The sequence below is a fragment of the Rattus norvegicus genome, chromosome 7, assembly GCF_021556685.1.
Source record: "Rattus norvegicus strain SHRSP/BbbUtx chromosome 7, alternate assembly SHRSP_T2T, whole genome shotgun sequence".
Lineage (NCBI taxonomy): Eukaryota > Metazoa > Chordata > Mammalia > Rodentia > Muridae > Rattus > Rattus norvegicus.
Window position 1 is genome coordinate 107301978 of NC_141540.1, and position 27657 is coordinate 107329634.

Consider the following 27657-nt stretch of genomic DNA (forward strand, 5'->3'; position numbering starts at 1 on the left):
CTCCCTTAGCTGTCTTGAGCAAAAAGGCTGTCAGTCCAATGGTAGCCAAATTACCCTCATGTTATTGCCAACTATCTTGTACTGCCCGTGGATGTATTTAGAAAACTACATGATGAGGTCCAGACTCATCCAGCGCTGTTTGAAATAGTTTGTACCACATGCTATGATTCACTGAAGTGCTGACGAGGTGAAGCTGTGACTAGACTAAAACTAAGGGTTGTCATTGTCCCAAGAATGGACTCTCAGGTATTATTATCAAGCTGCTCAAGTGCCCTGAGTGAGAAAGCCTCTGGGGGCTGACTTCCCTGTTCTTGCCACATTTGGTTCAATTAAAGGCTTCTTTTGCCTGACTTTTTCAAGTCTTTAGTTGTGGGATGATCTGGCAACACAAAGAAGGGCACAGCAGAGACAGCAGTGGGGGTAGTGATGGCACAGGCAGCAGGAAGATGTGACTGGGGAAGCCAGAGCAGAGAAATCAGGAAGACAATGAGGACAAATAGCTGAAGAAGACTCAGATATATTTGAGAGCAGCCAAAACAGAAAGGAGAACAGTTGAAATAGATGGTGTGGGGGGGGCGGGGGGGCTGGGAAACAAAAGTGAATAAATCTTTGAGGAGGCAGAAAAGGAAATCTGTTGTTGGTCCAGGTCTCCAGGAGGATTCCAGAGAGCTGTTGAGTCACTAGGATGAAAGGTTTCAAATAGACACCTCTCAGGCTGAGATACAGAACACTGGTTGCTGTCAATGGCTGAATAATCTCCATAGCTAACCCTTCCTGGAAGCTTCAGCAACAGCTCTACCATCTACCATGATATCACCATGGTGATACTTGTAGGATCTAATGGCCCCAATGCCAAGGGCCTCATGAGTCTTAAATATTAGAGGGCTCCACTTGAGTTTACTCAGTTCCACCTACTGTTCGCTGCTCACTGATGTCAAACACGAAATACCCAGGGAAACAAGAGATACTAAAGTCTACCATAGAACTTCTCCATCATTGGTCACAGTTTCTATCTGAGCAGAAGACAAGGGTCTTATTCAGATGAGTACAACATTAAAACATTGAATTATATCTTCTTCCATATAAGTAGAAGACCTAAAATATGCCTGAGTATGGAATCATCATGCTATACACCTTTCTAATGCAACCAAGTTAAAGTCATACTGGAATGGGTAGACTTTTGATCCAATAAGTAGTGTTTTTATAATAAAAAGAAAAGAGAAGTTTGACACAGTAATACTAAGGAAGGAAGAGACCATGGGCAGGTAAAGACATAGATTGGACTGATGGCAAACCAAGGACAGCCAGTGGTCACCAGAAACTAGGAAGGGGCAAGAAAGATCACACTTAAAAGGTTTTGGAGGGAGCATGGTCCGGGCAACATCTTGTCTCTTGAACCATGGTAAATTTCAGTTATTTAAAATCATCCAGTCATTCAGTTTGTGATAATTTTTTATGGCTGTCTGTGGACATTAATGTATCTATCACTGACAATTGAATGGCTAAGTAAGTATAGCCTTCCAACTTGTAGGATAAGAAGAGCTGTGGCAAGTTCTTCTGTGCTAAGGAATGAGGTGATTGTGGGAGAGATGTTACATGACATGACATACATACATATATATATGTATATATATATATATATATATCCCTTTGCACATTTTCACAGACATAAAATTGGAATTTCCATAGCTTTTGAAAAAAGCTAGAAAAATACTCTAGCTGTCAGCTAGTTTCCTGCCATTGGAGAAGGTAAAATGTTTGCTTGGGTTTTAAGTGTGAATGGATACTCATTGCTTGAAGGAGTAGGTCATATTTTCATAATATATATCCATATATGATATCTTTTCAGCTTTTCTTGAATCAAGGAGTCATCAAGTCCATGCCATATACACCCCTACTTTGGTGGTGGGGACAGTATCTTGCCTGTCCCTTTGTTGCTCTTATAGTCAGACTTGGTGGGGAATATTATGAAATGTTAGGCCTACAGCTAGTATTGTAAACAAAACCTATGTATTGATTCCTCTCCAACATCCATGTGCCAACCTTATCATAGTCCAGTATTAAGGAAGTGTTTTAAATAGCCACGATATCCCAATTATTTCCCAGGGAAAATAGAGGCATACATAGCATTTACCACATGACAGGGACTGCTGAGGATATAACACTTTGGCCCAAATCTCATTTCAGCCTCTCTATTATTCTGCAGCTTGAGCCATTGTTGTAGGTCTGGACAGCAAGAGAAAATATTAATTGTATGGGGTCATACTCTAACCTCTTGTTTTGAACTGAGCAGTGATTTTCTCATCAATAAAATTAGGGGATTGAGTTAAGTGCTATCAAAATTCCTTTTCCCCCTTTACAATCACTGATTCTAGGGTCTGGAAGAACTTTATTGCCAAAACACACACGACTGTGAGATGAATTTCATGTGTTGATGTCAGAGGGACAGAGTATGAATGACAGCATTGGGCTGCGTGTTCTTCCTCTGCACAGTGAATTCTGGCTCTAGGCCTTCTCTGGTCTCCATAGTCTCCTCTTCTGGCAAGGACTGCAGCTCTGTGAGCGAAGACAGGGCAAAGGAAAACAAACAAGCAATGGGACACCTGCAGTGACCATCTAAGCAACTTCAGGGATTAGCTCTGTTCTTGGGACCAGGACCTGTTGACCTCGACCAGCTAGATCCAAGCACTTCTTTGCGGTTTTCTACATAGACACTGTGCAAAGTCCTTAACCAATTTTAATCTGTTATTATGCATAAAAAGAGGATTAAAAATGGTATTTAGATCATAGGGTGCCTGTGAAGTTTGATGAACATAGAGCCATGCCTGGCAAGTAAAAAAATACTCATTCTTTTAAGTTACTACCGTTGTTTTAAATTCTTTGATCCAAAGAATAATTTTCTACTAAATGAGAGAGTAATAATCTCAAGGCAAGAAAACAGAAAGGTATCTGGAATGATGTTTTTGCTCTTTAAAGACAAATAGGCATTCTGAAGGATGTTTGTTACTCAGAGTGAATTGTTTGAAAAAAAAATTAAACAGTTGGGTTCAAGCAATCAGTTTTCAAGGCAGGTACCTGTTTTTAGAATTTAAATTCACAGTTTCCCCAATTTTCAGCAGGGGTCTTGACGCCTATATTCTGAATACTTATAACTGATAGTTATAATGGCCAGAATATAAAATACTAGTCTCTTCCAACACACTTTTGATAAATGAGGCTTACTATAGTTTAATGTGGATGATCCTTGGTGCAATATTATTACCAAGACTTTGAAATTAATGGTGGACATCATGACCTGACAGATAACAACTGTTTTTGTCTGCTTGCTGTTACATTCACCATTCATGTGGGGAGGGAGTATGTCGTTACATTTAAGACCTTCCTAGAGGTCTTAAATGTACCTAGAGGTGCATTTGTCAATGATTATAGATTAATCCACTGTGGTAGAAACATACCAAAAGGGTTGGCCAGTAGTAGCCTCTATTTTCTAAGCCAAAGAAATTGTTCAAAGCATGAATATAAAACCAAATTGGGCCAATAAGTTGGCTTCCTTTGATTTTTGAAACTGCTGGCTCATGGGTTTAAGTCTATAGGGGAAAGAAGAAAACATTTTATCTTGGGTCTGCTAGCATACATAGATTAATCAACACATGGATAATCAGCTATAAGAGTAAACTCCAGATGGAATGAACAAAGAAGATGACAGAGAAAAATCCAGGATGTCCTTATCTTTGATCCCAGAGATTTCTGACCATCAATTCATGAATGTCAGCTATTACATTGTGAATTGACTTTATGCTATTTATCTAATATAGACTTTTTCCATTCATTATTCATCCACCCACTATCTATCTGCATCCATCCATTGAACGCACCCATCTCCCATCCACCTACCTATCTATTGGTTTATTAACTTATCCATCTTCCATTCATCCACTCATTCATTTACCTATCCTCTGTCTACCCACTTTCATGTGTATGTACACAAAGTTGACCAAGTTGTCAGGTTATGTTTAGGTGCCTCAGAGGTATCCGTCTAGTAGAGAGAGCAGACAAGAAAAAGTATATTAGGTAATCATCAGTACACACTGATGACTCAGAAGAACACTGAAGCAGGATCAAAGGGAAAATGACTGATGGGGCAAGAGTGAAGAGTCAGAGAATGTCACTGTCAACAGAGTACATCAGGCAGAATCGCAAGTGAAACAGATAATAATCATATGAAGTGATACAAGAAAAGTTCTTGGCTGAGGGAGACTGCTGTAAGGCCAGATCATGTGTTCATCAAGTTAAATGAGTTCAATTGGTACTCATGAACACTGAGGGCACTAACTATTTGCACTCTAGGGATATTCCTTCCTAAAGGGTATAAGAGGGTTGACTATTTCTGTTTGCTGGTGGTGTAAGGTGTGTGAGTACTTTAGATCAACTCAATGAAAGAAACATGGGGTAAGGCAGGCTATTCACTCAACAAGTATTTGTGGGGTACCTTATACATATTTCAGGCATAGGTTTAGCCTCAACACTGATATATATATATGTATATATATATATATATAAATATTATATGTATGTAATATATACATATATGTATACATACACATATGTACATGTTATACACACAATACTTTATTACAGAATTTCTGAATCCTAACCATGTTCATCCCAATGTAGATATTCAAACAAAGTAAGAAGAGGTGGGGGGAGCCAACTGCTTCCAGTTTTATAAAAGTTAAGCAGCATATCATGACAAGTGTTCAGCTCCCTGTGGGCCAATCATTGAAGTTGTCTCTTTTTCTTTTGATTAATCTCAGGAGCATACACATGAAGAAAGAAGTATAACATTATCAGAGCCAATCCTCCAGTTAACCATAAGTATTCGGCTGGGCTTATGTTCCACAAGCAAGTTCACATAATCAGAACATCCAAGAAAGCCCTAACTAAGCAAGCAAGAACTTGAGATTCCACCACTATGCTGACTTAATGATTCCTTCCTTACCATCAAAAATATACCTGGATCTGAAAAGAAACAGGAAACCTAACTGTTTCCTTACGTTGTCAAACAAACAAACAAACAAACAAACAAACAAACAGTGAGCTGTTTGTTCTAGAAAGAGTCAATAAGATGAATTTCAGATTTTACTCTATTTGGAGATAATAATGAAGTGAGACTGGAATGTCCGTTGATTGGCAGCCTATTGAAGAAGCTATCCATAAGGTAGCAATGAGCAGGAGCAAGTTTTCTTTCATTTAAAGCATCTGTCTATTCTTGAACATTTTATTGTCACCATATTCCCTGCCTTCTCATATGAAAGAATAGAGCCCACACTTCCTCAAGATTTATCTGTCTGTTACTCCAGACTGTGGGTTCACTCTTGTTCCTATTGCCTCCCTCACCAATCTGCAAGCCCTACCTGAGTACAGTTCAAATCCTAGGTGAGAGGATTGAGTAGCTCTGTAACCAACTTTGATCTCCTCTCAGGATGAGCCAACAGAAACTCAACTCTAACCCCAACAAATCAGGTAATAGATTTCCCTCTGTACCTTGGCAGAGTGGAGGGTTCTCACAGAGAAATAAATAAGTTGGTTGCTGCCTTTCAGGGAGCCTCTTTTCCATTCCAAAAGAAACACCCCCAGAAAAGTCTCAAATGTACATATCAGGTCATCAATTGAACCAGGGTCAGTAATTTTTAAGTATTTAGAGTAATATTCAGTACTCGTAGCCATGGTTTCAGTTACCTGCAACTATAGTCCAGTTCAGAATATATATATAATAGCTATAATCCAAAAATGCCACGTGCAAAGTTCCAGAAAACACTCCAAACACTCCATAGGTTTAAATCAATACTCTCCTGAGCTGTATGTTGCCATCTCTTATCACCTCATAATATTTTTTCAAAGTTAATAATCTTGCTTTATAAACTAGAACAGGGTCTAGAACTTGGGCACCTTCTACAGTGGGGTAGGAAGTCAAGAAAAGTAGTTATATACAACCCTGAACCTCTTCTTGCCTCTGCAGCAGCCCGCGGTGTCTATGATATACTGGAAAGCCTCTGGTATATGGGGCTCATGAATTACAGTCTGTATTTGCTTTCAGAAAATGCCATCTGGAGGCCCAATGAAGAAATGGAAAACAGTACAATGGTAAACATTGTTTTAACATTCAGGTTTGACTCTGGTGTTTGGTTTTGTTACTTAGTTTCTGTGAGAATTCAGAAGGAAGAGATGAACCTCTCTGAGCCTTGGTCTCCTTATACACAAAGAAAGATACTAGGACTTCTCTCACATGGTGACTGTGCAGATCAACTGATAACCGTTTTGGAGCTCAGCTCTGAGGAGACAGACATTCAGTATGTAGCTTTTGCTATTATTCATATGAAGTTGTCCTTGACTAAACTCACATGAAAATGTCAGAGGAACCAGTCGTCAGCAACAGAGTAAGCACCAAAGACTAACTTGTGACCAACATGGCTTCCTAGCAGCTTTCCACAATGTGGGACTGAACCTTCCTCCCAAAACAATGGTGAGATGGGGAAGGTATTCATAATAAAACATGTACCTGGCTGCTGCTTCCAGTTGTTCTTTCCTATAAAAGAGGGAAGAGAAAAAAAAAGAAAAGACCCATAAATGGCATGAAATGGTTACATCTTACCCCACAGACTGTTTTAAAGCTTCATTTGAAAGGCCATGTGCCCCATGCTCCTGCTACCACCATTTGGTCCTGTGCTCCCAAGTTTGTCTTAGCTGCTTATTCATCAAGAAAATGGGTGACTGCTTACTCAATACCAGGATCTATCACTCAACTCAGAAGTTTGTTTTGCAGTATATCAGGAAATCGACTGCCAAACGTAGTTGCTCTCTTCCTACCCTCCCTACCATCATGGTAAACATTGTTCACTGTACAGTAAATTATTTCATGTCTCTTCTCTCATCAGTTATTATTGTAAGGGCTGGGTTTTTTGGACATGTCAAGTAAGTCTTATAACAACTCTAAGAGTAACTACTATTGTCATACTATTTCTTTCTTTTTTTTTTCTTTTTTTTTCTTTTTTTCGGGGCTGGGGATCGAACCCAGGACCTTGCACTTCCTAGGCAAGCGCTCTACCACTGAGCCAAATCCTCAACCCCATACTATTTCTTTCTGATGAGAAAGTTGAGGGACAAAGAAGTTAAATAAATTGCCTAAGGTCTCAGATGTAAAGCAGTAGAGTTGGGATCCCAACCCCATGTGTCTTTAGAGCATGCCTGGTAGAGCACATGCTCGCCACATATTCACTACTCTGAGTCTTTGCTCAGATCAGCCTATAGTCTTCTACATCCTTTCTCTATGTAGAACAGTCTTTTCCATCCATCAAGTCCATTGGGCTGAGCCTCAATCCAGACAGGGTGTTCTAGATCTGGGGTCATCAACTGAGGTTTCCTAAGGCGGTAATTTCAGAACTCAGTGTCTTTCTTTCCTATTTCATCTCCACTATGTTTCATAGATCCCTTTGATGAAGACTTAGTCACCATTGATCGAATAAACTGCTATGAATCAGGTACCAAGACAGATATAGTCATATCTTACTTTACTTCACTCTCACAACATCAACTCCTTCATAAATGGGCATTGTTTATACAAATGTCCCTTGACCCAACCTGTGGGATGCAGGTAAGTTTGTACTGGAGTACCACACACTTCTTTCTAAAATAACTTTTCTTCTGAGACACACAATGGAAAGAACAAGAGCATTGGCAGAAGAACTGGGCTCTGTTTTTTTATTCCAGCATGTACTTGCCAGATCACATCAGTTATTAGTCTCAGTGTTCTGACACTTCACTTATAAAAATGGTCACAAGGGATGGAAAGAGAGGTCCAGGAGAAATCACAAATGAAGACAAGATTTCTTTCTGACAAAATGGATTACCCTGGTGTTAGTGTGATGAAGGTTGTCCAACTTTGTGAATATACTCAGATCACTAAACCATCAGAATGTCTTCTAGGGAGTTAAGTGTATCTCAATAAAATTACATTTAAAATGTAGACAAAAGGAAAAAATCCTTTAGTAAGCAGGTGAAGCAGCATCGGTGTATCTGCTTTTTCTCTGTCACTAGCATATGGCGTGGGTTGGCATTCAGGGACATTCCTTTCCCAAAGGAATGCCTCATTTCGGAGTGGTTGCTAAGTGAGTTTCTCTTGCAACTTTGTACTTTTGTCCTTGAAATAAAACAAGGAAGAAATGTTCCCTCTTAGTTTAAAAGCCGTTCCCATATCACAGCAGCTGTCTGCAGCACAATGTAGCCCTCAAGTGTCTGACAGCCAGGACAATGCAGTATTTATAATAAATCAACCAAAAGGAATAGGCCCATTGCCAAGGCCTTGGGATGCACAGTAAATGAAAATCTTCTTAACTCTACATTCAGTCTGGGTACACATGCTCTTGGTTTTGAGTCCAAGGTTATTCTGTTTCTTAAAGGGGAAGATACTGCCCCACTCTAGGGAGGCTCTGATTTATGCAGTTTCAGCATCTATTTAGTAATAGCAATAGTAGTAAAATGTTCAAAGTACAATTAGTAACATCCAGGCAAGTAAGTCTAAGAAGACACAGTGAAGAACCCAAACTTGTCACTTTAACTATTCATCTCTTGCTTCCTGCCTCTTCTACAAGTTAAGTCCCCTTGATGACGTTCACAAGTCAGATCCTTTGTCTCTTTTCTCTTCTGAGTGCTTTATCTCAGCTCATGTCAGACCTTCCTGAGAAGTGAGAGCCCAGTAAGTATGAGGCAGGAAAGGTTTTTCTGGGAAAGGGCTTGCAAGTCTCGAAGGTTATGATCAGGTTTTACAGTTTAATCTTAGTTATGGCCATCAATTGTGAAGTTTTAAAGCAATCAGTCCATAAAACTAATGTCGTTCTAGTTCCTTCAATCTTTCAAGCTTGATAGATGAGTGGGTTCAAGTGTGTGTGCACATGTATGTGGCAGCCAATCAAACTGTAGGAGCTGACTCTTCCCTTCTGCATGGGTACTAAGCCTAGGTCATCAGGCTTCTGGCAAGTGTTTTTAGCCACTGAGCCATCTTGTTGGCCCAGCTTCCTTAGATCCCTGCCCTAAGTCATGGTGAGAACAGAAGAATGTATGGAGGCAGCATGCATAAGCCAATCATAGATCTCATACTGAGTGTGTGGGAGTCTTGGGTAGGTGTTGAGAGAGCTACTTACCTACTGTTGGGTTGCATTATGGTTCACTGAAATGACATGTACTTGCTTGTGTAACATGCTTCAGCAAGCCCTGCTTCAAAAGCAGGCACCACCCCAGCAATGAGCCAGTTGTGCTTTTACCTTTTCTACTTAGTCAAGGGTTCTAGAATTTCAACATCTGTCTATATCCAAAACTCAAGTCATCAAAACATTGAAAAGGAAGAGCCTGTTTTGGAATTCAGGCAGTAAGAAGAGGACAAATGCATTGGGAAACTATCAAAATGTCCGGGAATTCTGAGCCCTAGGTCACTGATCAGTAAGCAGAGCCTGGGATCATCATCTGCTCATCCTGGTATTCAGTATTCACCATGAACCATTATGGTGGAATGAAATAATGGCTCCTGGTCAAGATGGTTTTACCACCACCAACCTGCCACCATCATTTCTGTAGATGTATGTTGGCTCTGTGTGTTCAAAACAATGCCTCCAATTCTAATAAACTCCTACAGTTGTGAACACTGCCTTATCTCAGAAAATCTGTTATGACTAATGAATTATGAACTTTGATATTTGAAATGCAGTGGCCATCAATGTGTGGTGACTTCCTCAATGCTTTCTTTATGCTGGCCCTAGGAAGCAGTTATCCATCATCATGGCCTTTAGTTCAATTTTACAACTCTGAGAACATGAAGCACCGTTATTGGGTTTCCAGAGAACTCCTTGGTCATCTGTGCCCTTCTTTCTTTTGGGGAGTTGTCTGTGAGTGTAGGTTAGACCAAGTGATAGAGTAATCAGACTGTTAGGATAGCTGATGATGCTGGCTTCAGCTTCTACTGTTCTCTGATTCTGTTCACAACACTTTCTAGTACCATGCTGTTTACCTCTAGTTGCCCACTGGAGTCATCTAGAAGTCTTTAAAAATTTGTGATGCCTGGTTTACTTCTGAGAATTAGGCTGGATATATTTGAATATCATAGGGTTTTTTTTTAAATTCTACAGTGATGCTAACATGTATCCCATGCTGGGAACCATTTCTCCCTGCTCTGGGGGATACTCTTTAGCAACCATGAGACCATAACACATGACTAGACCCTGGTAATGTATGTCAGACATACTCTGAGCACTAAGATAAGTGACTACTTGCCTGAAGAATGGGAAAGAGACAACTGATTCATAAAATCTCCAGGTTGCCACCAGGTCAAGCCTGTTGGGGTTGGTAGCATAATATCTCCAGGCAGCCTGAGGAGGAGAAAAGAGGAACTGGAATGACATGGACAGCACATGAAATGTTCACATAGCATCCTATGACATTCAAACAACTCTTAAACTCTTGCCTCTTAAGAATTTGAATTTGTTTATATAGCGAGACTTCAGAAAAACAGGGATTCTTGGTTTCTGATAGCATCTTTGAAGATAAAACATTCTTGACCATTTTAGAGATACAACTGTTGTTTGGTGATCTGGGATATGGAGAGATGAATTGGGATAGAGAGAAAGGATAGAAATTTTCTGAAAGGAACAGTGCCTGTTCTTTACAGAAGGCTCTTTGAGACTGCCCAGTCTATAATATAGGAAAATAAAGTCTTTTGGGATACTTCTAAGTATAAGAGAGCCTGACAGGAGGCACTTATACACTAAACTTCTGGAATAACTCTGATGGTGCAAGGTTTGAAGGTTTAAAGGACAAGCAGACTTTGAACAATGAACATTGAGATTGGCTTACAACCAGACCATATCTGATGTTGTCTTGTTGTGTCAGGCCCACTGATCCTCAGAAGCACCTACTGCAGCTAGATAAAAGCTTGGGGTGTGTGTCAATACCCTCAGCACTCCGAAAGGCAGAGCTGGGACCATGCCCCTTGCTCTCAACAGCTCATACAATAAGATGTAAAGTCCCCCTGATGTCTAATAGGGGACAGTTATGCCTGTCTTAATTCTGTTATGACTCTTCCTCCAGCCTGTGGCTGGAGGAGTAATGGTGACAGGCGGAGGCAGTTATCCAACATTTCCTGTTCAATGGTTGCTGAGGGTCAGGACAAACTGGTCCAGTAGCCAGTATTTTGTCCATGTTTGCACTCCCTCTCCTTTGTTCATTGGGTCTCTACTGTTGACAGATAGGAGGAGATCACAGAATTCTTTGTAGCTCTCTAAGTATCTGGATTGACAGCCATTTCTTTTCTGTGGGCCATTGGATGAATCCTAGGGTGGGAAGAAGAATAAGGAGGTTCAGAGAAGACAGAGGCCTAAGCCAAATTCTTCACTCCAAAATCACCAGGAAACCAATAATCAAATGGTTTTACTCTCCAGTGCTGAATCCATTTCTTGAGTCCTTTAGAATTTGGGTGGAAAAAGGTAAGGCTTTCACTATCAACATACGTAGACTGTGTAGGTAACCATGGTGATGTCCCTAGCCACCTACAAGGGAGCAAATGTAAGCTGTCCTCTCCTGCCTAGGGATGTGCTTTTGTTCTTTCTCTTTCTCTCTGTCTCCATCTCTTTCTTAGATACACAGGCACACACACGCGGGCCCATCCTAGTTCACCCCCCGTTACAGACCTGGATGAGTTCAGCAGCTGGCTTCCTTCTCTTCTCAAAGTGCTTCTGACGGTGCTGTTCCTGAACCTTCAATGCCAGTCCTGAGCCAAGGATGCCCTGCAAAGAGAATTCAAGCCTGTGTCAGCTGCACTGGGCTCTCTCAGCACTCGAGCCTCACTTCTGGTGTAACAGAGAATGTAGGTCTCAAGGACACTCTGAAACCTGTTTTGTGATTTGAATGTGAAATGTCACCCACAGACTCAAGTGTTTGAACCTTAGGTCCTTAAATGGTAGCCCTTTAAGAAGACTGTGGATCTCTGAAGAGGTGGAGTTTTACTGGAGACATTAGGTAACAGCGAGTGGGTGGAGATGTTTTGTAGCTTGGTCCTAGAGCTTGTCTACTCTGCTTCCTGACTATTGATGTGATGTGACCAGTTACATCCTGTTCCTGTCACCATGCCTTCCTTGCTATTATGTACTGTAAGGCAAAATTAAATCTTCCCCTTCCTATTGCTTCTTGCTAGATATTTTGGTCATAGCAATGAAACAGGGCATTCTGCAGTGGCAATAATAGATGAAAGAAGAAAGGGAGGGAGGAAGCCCCATTTATGGTGAGAGTAGGAAATTTGGTTAAGTGAAACAAGCCTGAAGCCAAAGACACCTGGATTGCAATCTGATAACCACAGTCCAGGTGTGACACCCTGGGCACACTCCTGTCGCTGCTCTGTCTTTCATAGGACTACTGGCTCACAGTGGGTCATCCTACCTATCTGACAGTGATCTCTAGTGAAAACCTAGATGACAAACAGGAATTGCCCAGGAAGGGATACAACACGGAATAGATGCCCTGCCACTGATAATCAAATTTTAAAATATGTTAGCTGCTGGAACAGTCTCCTGGGGCATGTACAACAGGCAGAATTTCCAAGAACTGGATCTGCTCTGTTTTGCAGGGCAGACAATCATGTGGATTAAGCAGATAGACACATGCATTTAATATGAAAGGGAATTACAGATGGCACCACACCCTGCCCATCCTTTGCCAGTTTCGTGGGTGAGAAAACAGGTTCAAGAAGATCATAGTAAAAGTCAGATAGCTGGGAAAATACATATAAGTTGACTAGTAATGAAAAAAGAAATTATCAAGTTAAAAAAAAAGATGGAGGGGCAGCAGAAGGATTTAAGAACGGTCTCTTCAAGCTGCACGGTGAGGAGTCAGGCTTTAGAATTGGCTTGGCTTGGGGTTCCTGACTCCACATCCCAGGCATGTGTATAACCTTTAATTGTGACTCAGTTTTTAACTCATACTCTCGGCAGGAAGAGCAAATGAGATGATGCAGGTAAAACATTTGGCCTGATTTGGGTGCACAGTGAGTCCAATATAAGCTTTCTATTTTCACTCTCATTATACTATTGTTGAAGGAAGTTATTCTTTCACATGTCAAGAACAACTCTTGAGAGAAATGAAAACATTCAAAAATTTAAGGCAGGAAGAAAAAAAATAAAGAACAAGAAAAAGAAAAAGAAAAAAGAAATTCAGACGTGAAGGATCTATGCTGTGTTAGGTCCTGGCCATCAACAGATGAAGACTTTAGCCCCCAACAATGTCAGTTCTTGAGGGCAGGCAGAGGTGGAAACCTGCTAACCCACATGGAATCAGACTGCCCATGGGAGGGAGCCACTGTCTTAGACTGAAGACGGCAGTACTGCTTAGCACACAAGGAGGCATTTGGAGACATCACTTCTGGTGCAAGGAAGCAGCACAAGCTATGAGGGAGGGATGAGGCACCACCATGCTGAGATGACAGCTGCTGAATGATAGGGTATGGAACATGAACTCGGGATACAAAAGAGTGAAAAGGGAAGCTCTGGATTTGAGCTAGGTCTAGGCATTAAGGGGAACTTCCTGTCACGATCGAAAGAACTTACTGCCGGAAGAGCAAAAAAGGAGACGCCGATTAAAGAAAAGGTGGCAGCAATCAGACGTCCTTCCCAGGTTTTAGGTGTCTTGTCTCCATAACCAATGGTGGCCAGTGTGATCTGAAAAAGAGAAGCATTCAAACAGGGTTCCCCCAGACAAGGAACATCAGTGGCAGTCAATGGAGCTCTGCTTCTCAGTCTCTGTGCCTGCCCAGATGCTGTTCTCATTTAGATATAACAAGATTCCCATAGGAGGAAAGATCCCAAGTGGTACATAACCTGTGTGAGGACCATAGCTTGTTTTAAGGTTAGAGGTGTCCAACTGATTGCAAAAATGTGCATACAAACGTTGTGTGTGTGTGTGTGTTTGTGTGTGTGTGTGTGTGTATGTGTGTGTATGTATGTGTGTGAGTGTTTGTGTGTTTGTGTGTGTGTTTGTGTGTGTGTATATGTGTGTGTATGTATGTGTGTGTGAGTGTTTGTGTGTATGTGTGTATGTGTGTGTGTACGTATGTGTGTATGTGTGTGTATGTGTGTATGTGTGTTTTGTGTGTGTATGTGTGTATGTGTGTGTGTATGTGTGTGTGTATGTGTGTGTGTGTGTGTGTGTGTGTGAGTGTGTGTGTACAGTTGCTCCTCCTCTATAGCCGTAGCTTTCACATCTTGGGATTTAACCAACTATACTTTAAAATACAGTAAAACTGAAAGATAATATAACAATAAAATAACGCAAATAAGAACTACAGCATACCAATTCTTTATGCAGTATTTACATGCCATTAGGCACTAAAAGTAATGTAGGTTTGATTTAAATACCTAGGAGGATGTGTGTGGCTCCTATGTAATTGCCACAGTGTTTTCTAGAAGGGATGAACTTCTATATATTTTGATATCTTCAGAGAAGTGGGAGAAATTGAAATCAGCTTCCAATTACACCAAGAAATGAGCACATTTGTGAATTATGGATTTATGTGCAGCCATATTATGAGTTGTTTTTGTCAGTATATTTGTGTATGCCCTCATCTGTGCATGTCTGATTGTCCATATGTTTGTCTCGAGTAGTATATTCCAGTGTGTGGTTACGTGATTATCAGGACACAGTTCATAACACCATGGCCTCTACAGCTCATTTGCCTGAAAATCTCAAGTTCCTTAAAGTAACTGTTAAACTTATTTACCTTCTATTGTTCTTGTCTCAGTTTCCTCACTTAAAAATGGGCTAACAGGTGTTTGGGGTTAAAGTACATTAATAAATACTGACTACTTAGCATAGTGATTTGTAGCGAATTAGACTTCAGTAAGTGCCAGGATTAATACTTCTATGTGTGTCTGTGCACTTCTGTATGTGTCTTCAGGTCTGTGTGTAATGCATATATCCCATTTTTTTTTGCATGAGCATGGCTTGACTGATGACCACCTATGACTGACATGGCTAGGTCCCAGAACACCATACAAATAGACTGTTTTGGGCTCAAGTTTCTTACAAACTCCATGAAAAACTGTTTCTAGGCACCGTCATCATTGGTAGAAGCTTGTTGTTTCCTCTCTGTAGATTTGAAGATTGAAGAGGTCCAGTCCTCATGCTTGGATGCAGAATCAAGCTGACTTAACTGTGTCCATACCCTGCTCTCCACCTCTCTCAGCACCTAGTGGTCAAGTCTCCATACAACCTCTACAGGGTTATCCTTCAGGGAAGGTGACTCACCAGGCCCCACCACAGGGCATCAGCATAGGTCTCAAACTCCTCTTTCATTTCCTCTCCTTGGGCATCCATCTCTGGCACATCCTTCTCCACCAGGTAGACAAGAAATGAAGAAAGGATGAGTGTCAGGAAGCCGATGTACCAGGCGGTGATGAGTTCCTAGACAGAGAACAACACAGGGACTCAGTAGGAAGCCCTCCAGTGGAAGCTTGAACCAGGCAGTCTGGAGCTGGAGTCCATGTTTGTCTGCCATCTTTATCGGTTCTGAGTCTCACTTCCTATCAGTGGAAAAGGGGGCAAGAGTGGAGATGTTTCCATTATTAAGTATCTAGGTGAAGAAAACCACTCTATTCTAAGTGACCTGATGTCACAACTCAGGAGGTTTCATGAGAAGGTGAGTGGTCAGGGGAAATTGGTTATTGCCAGAGACCAGCACAGAACTGCACAGAGCAGAGTTGAAAAATCAGCTCCACGAGCAGTTAGTGTGGCCCAGGAGACAAAGCCATGGACAGGGAACCACCATTACCACCATTCATTGCATGATTCAAAAGAGAACTAATCTCTCTTATCCATGAGACAAGAATTTTGGTGTCTTTAAAAATCCCACTTATGTTATATGAATATAGTTTTGTTGTAATCCCAGAAGTGGGATATGGGACTGCCTCAGATTGTCCATAGCTGCTATGATTGTCTCATGCTCTAGGAGGGCTGAGATTTTTTTTTGTTAGCTGCAAATAGTTTACATTTGGAATTCTGAGGACTCTTGAGAGAGTATAAATGTAACAGCGCCGAGAGGGCCTGTAGTGGCTGCTGATCCCTGCTCATGCTGGTTCCTGCTGATGCTTTTGCTATTGCTGGATTATTGGTTGGAGATATTCTGATGATGAATACTGGATTTGCCCTAAGGAACTCCTGCCTAAGCAGCAGGAAGTACTCAACAGGATGCCCCTTTCCCTTCTAATCTTTCTCTCCTACCTAGTGTTGAGGGGTTGGAAGGGATTATGGTGGGATAAGGGTTAGAAGGGTGGTAGACAATAGAACCCAATAAAGTGGCTCAAAAATATGCCTACAATTTGTAACACACTGATTTTCAAAATGATAATAGTAATGATGATGATGATGATGATAATAATAATAATAATGGGTATAAAAAAGAGTCATGTAGGTATCCTGGATAATCCTGGTGGAATTCAGACTTGCATATTAGAATATATGAAAGCATAAGAGACAAATGAGAACTATGATTTCATAGATAGTGCCACACACTAAGAAGTAAACATGGATAAATGATTGATTACGAGGAAATGCTGGAGTGAGGAGAACTGAGAGGTGGCAAAGCTTTGGGTCGACAGAGATAATGTCTAGGGCTCTCTGCTGCTTTAAGTCCTTTGTTCTCCTGTCGAGGTTTAGCATGGTAGAGTGGGTGGGGAGAAGTCAAGATTATGGGTGAACATGATCTGGATGTAAAGTTTGTGTTCTTATTCAGTCATTTCAGGGAGCTGTTGTTGGCACAGCTATCCTTCCCATGACAATCAGTCCACCGCTAGCCTTTGGGTCAGAAGAAGCTCACTGACAGTTCTTATTGCCTTGGCTCACATAGGATCTGCAGGATCAAATGAGAAGACTCCAGCCATCTGCATTCGTCTCTAACTTTCATTATGGTTATTCCCCTGAATCATTTTACCCCATTTAGAGAGAATGCTGTGGTCTGAATGAGAATTGCCCTTCCTAAGCTCGGATCTGGAGCACTTCTTTCTGGGTTGGTGGTACTAACTTGGGAAGCTGTGACAACTTTAGGGGTTAGGGATTAGCTGGTGGAAGTGGGTCACTAGGGGTCGGGATGTGAAAGGCTTCCTTGGTTCCAGATTCTTATCTTATGGTCCACTTCCTGGTCTGCCATGATATGAACAGTCTCTAACACACAGCCCTGCTGCCAAAGACTCAATGGCTCTGCCCAACCTTCCCCACAACAATGTACTAAAACTCTGAAACTGTAGGTCAAAACACCTCTTGCTTTCCTCACTGTTTTATCAGGTGTTGTGTAAGATCAGTGTCAAGATAAGTGGGCTCAGTGGTGTTTCCTTAATAGCTTCACTATTTTGAATTCAGTCTGCTTCCCCCACATTGTTAGGCTTCTCTGCAGTATCATACATACACTGTAGTCATGTATGTTCACACATGCAAAGGTGAATGGTACCAACACTGGAGTGGGAGGTTCTCCTGTGAGGGTTTGCCCTGAAAGAGAACTGAGAAGAGAAAGGAAGGTGCCTACTCTTTCCCCAGGGATTTTTCTGAAGACCCCTGCAAAGCCTCTTGCTTTGTAGTGCAGCTGCAAGCCGGAAGATTGCTTGATTGTTTATTTAGAAACAGCTGCTTGATCATGTGCAGCATGCAGATTCACCAGCTGTGCTGGATTATTAGGTGGTGGTGTAATGGTTGGCATTGGGAGGTACAGTGGGCTTTGCAGTCATTTAAAACACTGTTCAAGGGAATCCTGACTTTGTATAACTTTTCACTAGCAGCTCTGTAGAAGAGTCTATTCCCTCACATGCCAAGTATTCCAGCAGTTAGCCCTGGGATCAAAGGACTAAGACTGCTATACAACCAGTGTTAGGAAGCGATGATATCAAATCTTCTTGTTTTTTAAAATCTGCTCTGCAGAATCTGAAGGGCCTTTATTCCCCCTGCTTTGGTGACTCAGAACTCAGTTTCCTGACTTGTGAGAACCAACCAGCACATCAGACACTGGAAACACGAACCGGTAGAGATCCTGGGGCATATTTGTCATGGTAGCAGTGCTTGGCTTGTTGTAACTATAGGATCAGCATTAGAAATCTCACCTTGGTAAAATCTCACCCTCATCTCTGCATCTCTATGCCAGAGGAGTCAAGTATAGAACTTGGTCCACAGTGCAAAGAATGGATTAATCAACAACAACAACAACAAAAAAAAAAACAACAACAAAGTAACACAGACAGAGTTTGGATCCAAATTAGTTGGTGGGACTCCAAAATCTTCCCCACTCCCTTGTTACATGTTGCCTTGTGTGAGCTCATTCTAGCCTTTCAACCATATAGACGTATGGATATTACCACTGAGCTGTTGAATCATAATCTCCCCTGCAGAAATGAGAAAGCTGAAGGCCAATGAGAAGTGAATGATTTGGCCAAACTTATTTTACTTATAATGGAGCTGAGACCTAAGCTCTGATCTGCCTGTGGTCCACATCCACATCACTGGGGCACACCTGCATGTGCTTCTTTCTTTACTTTCTTCTCTTTTTCCTTATTATAATCATTATGAGTGTTGGCAGCATGACTACCCTCATGGACACTGTAGGAAGACGGTTCTGTAGAAAGGTACAAGCAGGAGAGAGAGAAGCCTGTGTTACTTCATGGCTTTTCCACAACACTTACTTTGCTGTGGGCACAGATAGCTGAGCCCAGGAGCTTCCAGGTGCCACCCCTCCTATCCATTCGAAGCATGCGCAGGATCTGCAGGAAGCGGAGGCTTCGCAGAGAGGTAGCCAGGACATTGCCCTGGTTTCCCACGGCAACCACTGGCACAGAAGCAATCAGCACGAAGATATCTGGGAAAGAGGACAGACCGTGGAAGATAATAGAAAGAAGGTCATGCAGAGGAAAGACCCCATCACTAGCACTGTTTTGGAGCTGATGAATATGTCAAGCAGGGGATGTTCTAAGCACTTGGGTTGAATGTGATATCAACTGCCATTGATAATGGATTATGCTGTAAATGATGAGGAAATGAACCTCTCAGTACCACTGACTTCTCAGGACTTAGGGACAGACCCTGTTAGACTCCACCTCTAGTTCTAGAGCACAGAAGTACAATTTCTCACAGTGCCTTATGTGGCACTTGGCATTTGATATCACATGAGTTGTGGAGGAGATGACATTGCAGGTTGCTCAGACTACAGAAGTGAAGCCTAATGCTCAGACTCTGTTTTAATGTATTTTATTATTATTTTTTTCTGAGTAAGCAGAACATAAGATGGAAACTTGGGTGTGATTTATTGAGTTCAAGGGCACCAAATTCTTCCAGAATTGTGGTGTTGGGGTGCGGTGGTGGTTTGAATGAGAATGGATCCCACAGGCTCATACGTATGTTTGATTGCTTGGTTCCAATAGGTGGAACTGTTTGGGAAGGATTAGGAGGTGTGGCCTTGTTAGAGGAGGTATATCTCTTGAGGAGGTAGGCTTTTGAATCCTCAAATCCACACCAGGCTCAGTTCTTTCTCTGCTGCCTGCAGATCAAGTTGTAAGTTGTACTCTCTTAGATACTCCTCCAGTGCCATGCCCAGCACTGAGCTCCCCACTATTATGGTTAGAGACCTTCTGAAATTATAAGCAAGCCCCCAATTAAATGTATTCTTTACAAAGAAGCCTTTGTCATGGTGTTTCATCCCAGAAATAGAACAATAATTAAGACTGGTAGCATCTGCTGCTCACTAATTTTGAAACTGGAAGAACTCAGTTCTGTGAACTTCAGTTTCTATTTTTGCAGAACAGGTAAAATGTGGTTGGGCAGAAATACACTGTCAATCACCAATGGTTAGACACTTCCTACCCTTGTTGGCCTTGAAGACACAGGTGATTTGAGCTATTTTGGTGACAGAGCGTGGTACTTACTAGTCTGGGTAATGGGGATATACACTATCTGGTGCTCTGTGGTTTCTTTACAACTCAAATGCAAACAGTGAGCCCAGTCCTCAGCGACCAAGAATCACTACCTGTCTAGCATGCCAAGGAACAATCCGAGGAGATAGATTTTCAACACAGGATATTTTGGCACTCTCACATCCATAAAACTTTATTAGAGAAATAGCATAGGAGAGGACTGAGGCCACTACTGGATCCAATTGACAGTGCTTACCCAACATGCACAGGGGCTTCCTGGCAAACTTCAGCCGTCCACGCCAGCCTTTGTATCGACAGCAACATCCTGCAGCCCAGATCCTCAAAGCAAACTCAGCTCCAAAGATGAAAATAGCAAATGTTTCCTGTATGAAAGAGCACATGAGGTTACCTAGTACGCAATAAAGACTTCTGAGATCAAAGGAAATGCGTATCTACTGCTGCTGCACTGATAGTGAGGATGCTGGGGCCTGGGAGGGAAGAAGCAGTACAGGTCGGTCATTGTGACAAATCCTGTCTTCATCTTGCCATGTTAACCATCTATGCAAAATGAATCCAGATCTGAGCTTTTCTGAAGATTCCATTCCAACCAGTCAGTTTTTAGTCCATTGAATGTATTAAAATACCCAATAAGTGAAGTCAAACGCATCTGCTAACTCCACCCAGAATGCTCAGCCTCTGCTATTCTAGCTGGCCAATGTTACTAAGCTTAGCTTTGGGGCCAGCCATTACCTCTTGAGTTTTGTAGTATCAACCTTAGTTTACATTTTGAGAAATCAAAGAAGGATAGGATATAGAATGGAATATGCTTTGGTGAACGTTCAGAGGGCCAGGAAGCTGTTTTTATCATTTAATACTGATGGTTTCGGCTTGGACTATGTGCTTCTTATTTCTGTCCAGAATGGTGGATCGTCATCGGGAAGGCTATGCCTATGGCGGGCCTGGCAAGGAAAAGGGAGCATTGCTTTTTCTTGGATCTCGACTTGGCTAGAGATGTTATGAAGTTGAGATCCAGGCACATAGTTTCCAGCTGAACACAACCTTCAGCTTCCATTGTGGAGCGCAGTGTTAATGGCCCATAGCTTACCAGCAGCAAAAGCCAGTCTCCAGACACAGTCTCATACTCCTTGAAAGTGGTGAGCACGGCCAGAATCAAGCATCCCAGGACAATCAGGAACCTAGAACGAAGGAAGAAGGAAGGAGGGAGCTTTAGTCCAGGCTGGCGCAGCAGGCAATTACAAGAAAAAGGGTGAGTGAGGACACTGGACAGTGTAGTGTCACATGCTCTCTCTCTCTATGTTATCCCATTAATCTCTCACAGCAACCCTGAAAGTGGGAAAGATGACGACCAAGGCTGAGAGAAGTTAAGCAAGGTGCATACTGTTGCTCAATGAGCTGCTTGGCAGAATCAGTTAGACTTTTTTTTTTTTTTTTGCTGTCTTGGAACACATTTTCTTACCAATACACCTGATGATACTCCAAGCTAAATTTGTACTTCCAAACGTATCTAGAAATTTAACCACAATCACCAACCCCTTCAATCTGTTAGGTCTTTTATTTGAAACAATGAGCAACTTCAACTTTTAAGTAAAACCTACCTACTCCAAGCCACAAATCCTCTTTTCAGGGGATGGTGAGGGTGATGATGGTGTTGATGGTGTCAACATCAGCACATCTCCCCACTACATTTGGTTGGCACCCATCACCTGCCACTTCACACATGCCAGTTCATCATCCTTAGAGTGACTCGCATGAATTTTGTGGTATCATCCTCCTGCTGCAGGATTTTAAAGACCAATATTATGTAAAATGTTAAATGTTCAGTTCTACAACATTAAGCATCAACCAACCTCAGCTCTTTGAGATTCGCCTTCAGTTGGCATTGAACATGGAAGTGGATGCCAAGGCTGAGTTGGTGTACTATGAAACCCTGGCGTCCCAGAGTTGAATTCCTGTAGCAGAAGTAGGAGCCTTTGAGACGCTTCTCAATATTTTATCTGGTACACATGTAAACATGGGGATGGCTCCACAAGATGTGCATGGTTATTCCCTGTGAATCATGCCCTTGTAAGAATGCTTCACCCAAGTACAAGCAGACATCAAGACTCACTCCTTTGCTTTCTTCATTATAAGGCAAAACCCACTAGATAGTCATGCCTAAGACTGCCACACTGCATGGATCCCCATCTATACATACCAGAGCCACAGAATCTCTTACTAGCCTCAAAAGGGCCTCAGCATAGGACCCAACTAGACCAGTGATGCTCAGAAACTATGTGCTACAGAAAAAAAATGATATCGCTACAGGCCATCAAGATAGTGGCAATTTGTTGTACAGAATGGTAGAAAATTCAATGTGGGATGGGAAACGGCCACGTGCATCTAACTTTCACAGTTGGATGACCATATAGTCTGTGATGCTTGGCCTGTTATACTCAACTCCTGGATAGCAGAGGCTGTACCAGGTCCTGTTTATATCTAGTGACTAACCCAGGGCTCAGAGCTCTAAGTAACCTAGAGATGCTTAAGGAAGGCATCGAAGTGAATTCCATAATTCCCTGTTGCTGGAATTAAAGACACAGACCACACACACACACACACACACACACACACACACACACACACACAGGCTTGTATGTCCACATACACATACAGGTTATATGATCATGTGTCTAGCATATGTCACATTCTAGTTTCAAACCCTGGCAACACACACACATATGATACCCATACGTGGTACTTACACACACAATGTATTAATTGAGGACTTGCTTAGCATGTGTAAATTCTGGCTTTAATCCCTAGTACTATATGTGAACACACAGAGACATATAATAGAGACACATAATGTACATACATGTGCACACACACAGTATGTACATATAACAGCTTCCCTTTGGCTGTTGTTTGCTTTTTGTGGTTTTAGTCATTCATCGTTAGACTACTCTGAGAATATTAAAAGCAAAATCCAGAAACCACTCATTGATGGGTATTAAATTATCTTATTATTAATGTTCTACTCCGGGTTGATTATGACTATTAACTTTGTGATGTGCTTAGTTTGTAAATTAATTTTTATTACAGGCATGCAGCATATATAGAAACGTACAGTATGAATAGTTTGGTTCTATCTACCACTTGGACATTCACAGAGCATCCTAGTACACATCAACAATGGACGATGGAAATATCTGTATCTACATCTGTAGTCAGCTCAGCGAGGGCTGTGGTCAGTGATTGCTGTCAGGGCTGGCAAAGGAGAAGGGCTGAGCTGATAAGATTCCCCTGAAAGAGAAACCTCCTGATGATCTCAGCAGGACTGAAGAGGGTGATGGGGAAGAGCAAGAGGAGGACACTGAGGGTCTTGTTGCTAGGATATAGCAAAACAGATGTCCGAAGGGTATGTGGTGGCCTCGGGCCCAAGAAGATTAGAAGCTTCATGAGAATGTGCTGAGTTTGAAGTCCAAGTGAAACTCTATATCATGTCAATCAAAATCCAAGTTTAAATTTTATGAGAAAGGTCATTATTCCATGGACCTCTAACACTGTGGGAGAGGAGGTGGAGAAATCACCTTTATTCCACCATCCAGCTTCAGTCTAGTTCCCGATCAGCCTGCAGCATGCAGAACCCAGATTAAGCCAGCAGGGGGCAGCCAACAACCGCACAAGTAGCTAGGCACCAGCATCATTGGGATCTACTTTCTGAGACTTGAGAAAGACCAATAATTGAAGAAACTCAAATCATCCAGGAAGGTCTTCTAACCCCGAGAAGGGACGACATTTTCAGCTTCTTGAAAAGTTCAAACTGTCCTTAAAATAGCTCGAGTTCAGCAGTCAGCTTCTGTCAGCCAGGCTGACAGAAGCCAGATGTGTCTGGGCCACAGCGGCACCTGCCCTCCACGCTTCTTTGTCTGGTACTCTCTAGATGCTCCACTAACCTTTCTTTTTTCCTCTCCTCTGCCCTTTGCCACTCTGTGCACCCTGTCTACAACACTTCCTGTTCATTTCCCTTCCCTCTCCTTACCATGCTCACCCAGTGTCTCTTCCTCCACCCTATCCCCACTTTCCTTTGCTCTGTGCTCACATCCTCCCCCTTCACTCTGCATCTTCAGGCCCAGAACAAGAGATTTGGGAAGAAATCTTTTAGGAGACCCAGGAGGATTCTTCTCTCCATAATTCCAGGCTGTGTTTGAGAGCAATGCTGGTCTGTTTCAATGCTGTACTCAAGCACCTTCCCCCAGGCACAGTTGTCCCCATGGTTCTCCCTCAGAATTCCTTCCTTATCCCCTATCATCTTTCATCTAAGCCAGAGCTAAAGAAGTCAGGGGAGAAACACATAAGGGAACTCTGAATTGCACAGTTCTGAACTACATGGCTCAGATGACCAGTCCAAGGCTCAGTGCATACTCAAGTCCAGGTCTGCTTAGTACCAGACTTCTACCAGGCAACAACAGGGAGACACAGGCAGTCTTTCAGATAAGGAGGTAAAGGAGGACCATCCACGACACAGAGGAAAGGAGGTGGAAAATGCTCATGTGTATGTTGTCATTTCCATGTGGTCGTTTCTATTTTTTCTGAGAACATTGGGGGAAGCATGGAAGAATCACTACTATATCTATATATATCTATATCTATATCTATATCTATATATATATATATATATATATATATATATATATATACTTATATAGATAAGGCTAGAGCTTCCAAGTCCAGGTGACAGTGTCACCAAGGGAATAAGAGACTCCCCTTTGCTGGGATCTAATAAGAGACCTTGATGGAGAAATTGCAGGGAATCCACCCAGTGAATGAAGGCACCTGGCCAGCACATTTAACTGGAAGGACATTTCCCTTTCTGCTCCTCTGGGCTCCCACATTTTGGAAGTCTTAGATCAGGGACCATGCTGGTCCTGCTTTACTTTCAGAAACTTTGGGGCAATTTTCCATCCTTGGTGGCTCCAAAATGTCTGTCAAGGCCAGGGCATCAGTGGGCACACTGGATTATCATTAGAGTCCCTTCACTGAAAGTGATGAATGGCCTGCACCCTAGGCAGGTGTAGGCAGAATGAATTAATAGAGTGGGTGTGGCTGTCTCCCTCACATCTGACCTGACTTGAGGCACTGCCATGGCTCCTGGCTCTTGAGCAGATGAAATACTTCCAATGCAGAGAGCACTGTCAGACCAAACAAATGAAACTGTCAAACCAAAATTGGCAAAGGGACAAAAGAGTAAAAGGACAATCATTTATGTGAGTGAGAGAATTCTTGAAACTATACACCTGACAAAGAGTTAATAATAAAGTCTACACTATGTAAAGAACTCAAATGATTCAATAACAACAAAATCAAATAACTAGATTACACTGTTCTAAAAATCTGGATATACAAAATATCTATGTATGTATATATGCATATAGTACACACACACACACACACACACACACACACACACACACACACACATATATATATATATATATATATATATATATATATATATATATCCACATGTATTAATTAAAGCCCAACTGGTCAAGGCCTCAAAATAATGACTGATTATCTTGTAAACTCTAGTATGGACTGGTCAAGACTGCCTGGAATGCAGGATTTAAACTGCTGCCAACTTACCTGGAGGAAATGCTATTATCAACTGGTAATGTTTGTTAGATAAGAAACAGGACTAAGAATGTGCCATCCTCTAGAGACATGGACATGAGTTTATAAGCAATACTCTTATTTCCCTATTGTTTCCTTCTCCTGACTCTGATTATGATTCCCCACCCAGGTTCTAGCAACCACAGCATTCAAGGAAGCCTGAGAAGCCTCTTCTTGTTCCTTTATTGTACAGGAAGAAATTGTGTACAGCAGATGCTCAGGTAAGCATGTGAGCACAGCATGTCTCCTGCAGAGTGAAGGTAATACCCCAATCTTCTGCTCTCAACTTAGTCTGTCTCCTACAATGCCATTCTTTGTTTTCTGTTCAATGCAGTGGACAGGGCTTTGATGAGACTCGCACTCTTCCTTAACATGGTTAGAATGTGTTGCCTTTCATTAAATCCAGGAAAATTTGAGCAATTTAAATTTGATGGGTGTCTAGTTTGCTTTTTAAGATCTGACCTATGTTCTCCCTTTTCTTTCTGGAACTCATTTTCTCTGCTCAAATGTATCATATACTATTTATCTCCGAGGTTCAAATAGTTCAAAACAATGTCATTAAATGTCAGCATCTAACAGTACATATGGAAAAATTACAAAGAATAATTTTAAAAGGATTCAAAGTGATTACTTCTTTTTGTCTTGTGTTAAAAGTTGCAGGACTGCAATTAAAGAAAGCAAGGAACATCCTGTGAACTGATGTGATATCTCAGCTTGACCAAAACAGTGCATACTTGAGCTAAGCAGAGCAGTGTTCACATGTTATGATAAAGTACAGCATCATCTAAGGACTAGAGACAGAGAGATGAAAAGAAAAGAGACCAAGGAGAGTACCCACATCACTTCCTTTCCTTTCCTGCCTCCTCTACTCTTCAAATACCCTTTCTCATTTTTTTAAGTAGACCAATCAGGTCCCAGGTCTTTAGCAAGGAGATCCGACTCTCCCACATCAGATCATTCAACAGCAGAATGGATAAAAGGAATGATCCGACTGTATGCTACCTACAAGAAACTCACTTTTGCATCATAGGCCCAAATCTATTGTCAGTGAAAAGACAGAAAATACTTTCCCTTGGAGAGTAATCAAAATGCAGTAGAATCAGCTATAATAATATCAGATCTCAAAGCTGAAATGAAGAAGAAAATTGCTTTGAGAGGCCAAGGAGAGTATTACAGGCAAGTAAGTGTCAATCGATTAAGAAGATTTAGAAGTTATAAACAAATGCATAACCAACAACAGAACTCCAAAATATACTAGGCTTTCCTATGCTTGTCTTCTCATTCTTTATCTTTCTAACCATAACAGATTTGAAATTTAATTAAAACATAGAAGACTCTCTGAATTCTATTTCCTCTCCTAACTTACTATCTTCCTCTTTTCCCATTGATGTAAACTTTGTCTTCCAAGGATGTATTTAAATGATCTGAGGATCTGTCACTTCCTTTATTATGATGTTTGTCCTTCCCTCAACAAACTACTGTATGATCACTTGTTACATATTTGGACTAAGAGTGGACCGTATTTGTGTCTTAAGAGCTTGTACTTCATCTTTTGCTCTCCAACAGTAACAGGAAAAACTCTTCTGATCATTCACATAGGATTTTGTTTTTTACTTTTCATAGTATTGTGCATCCCTTGATATGGCTGACCATTCTAAGCTCTGGGCATCCAATAAAAAGCATAGCACATCTTAGATTGTTCTAATGCAGTAAGGATTCTATGATTTCCTTTCGAGAGCTAAGCTCTTGGCAAAAGACAATAGCTGAAGCAATTTTGTCTTCATTCTGTTTTCAGCTCTGCTGTCTACTCTCTATAAGCATGGGGAAGCTCTTTTTTCTCTCTATGTTTTCATACCTACATATGATAAGTATGCAACCCAGAGAAATGGCACAATAGGTATTTTTGGACTATTTTTATGTGTTTGAGATGAAAAAAAAAATCCAAGTTCAGATATCAACTGTGCTACCAGTTGCATGAGGATGGTTTCATCACTTGCAAGTGGCAATGACA

General features: G+C 41.6%; 1 protein-coding gene across 2 annotated transcripts in view; it reads right to left on the bottom strand.

Moving 5' to 3' along the window:
* Kcnq3 (potassium voltage-gated channel subfamily Q member 3) overlaps positions 1-27657 on the bottom strand; it is a 298118-nt gene that overhangs the window by 22204 nt on the left and 248257 nt on the right. For both annotated transcript variants that reach the window (XM_087556053.1, NM_031597.5), the window contains 8 exon segments: positions 21079-21169; positions 20230-20356; positions 18750-18922; positions 15337-15492; positions 13641-13751; positions 11733-11828; positions 10321-10415; positions 6560-6586 (listed from right to left, as the gene is read on the bottom strand). In XM_087556053.1, the coding sequence (XP_087412179.1) occupies positions 6560-6586; positions 10321-10415; positions 11733-11828; positions 13641-13751; positions 15337-15492; positions 18750-18922; positions 20230-20356; positions 21079-21169 (876 nt within the window).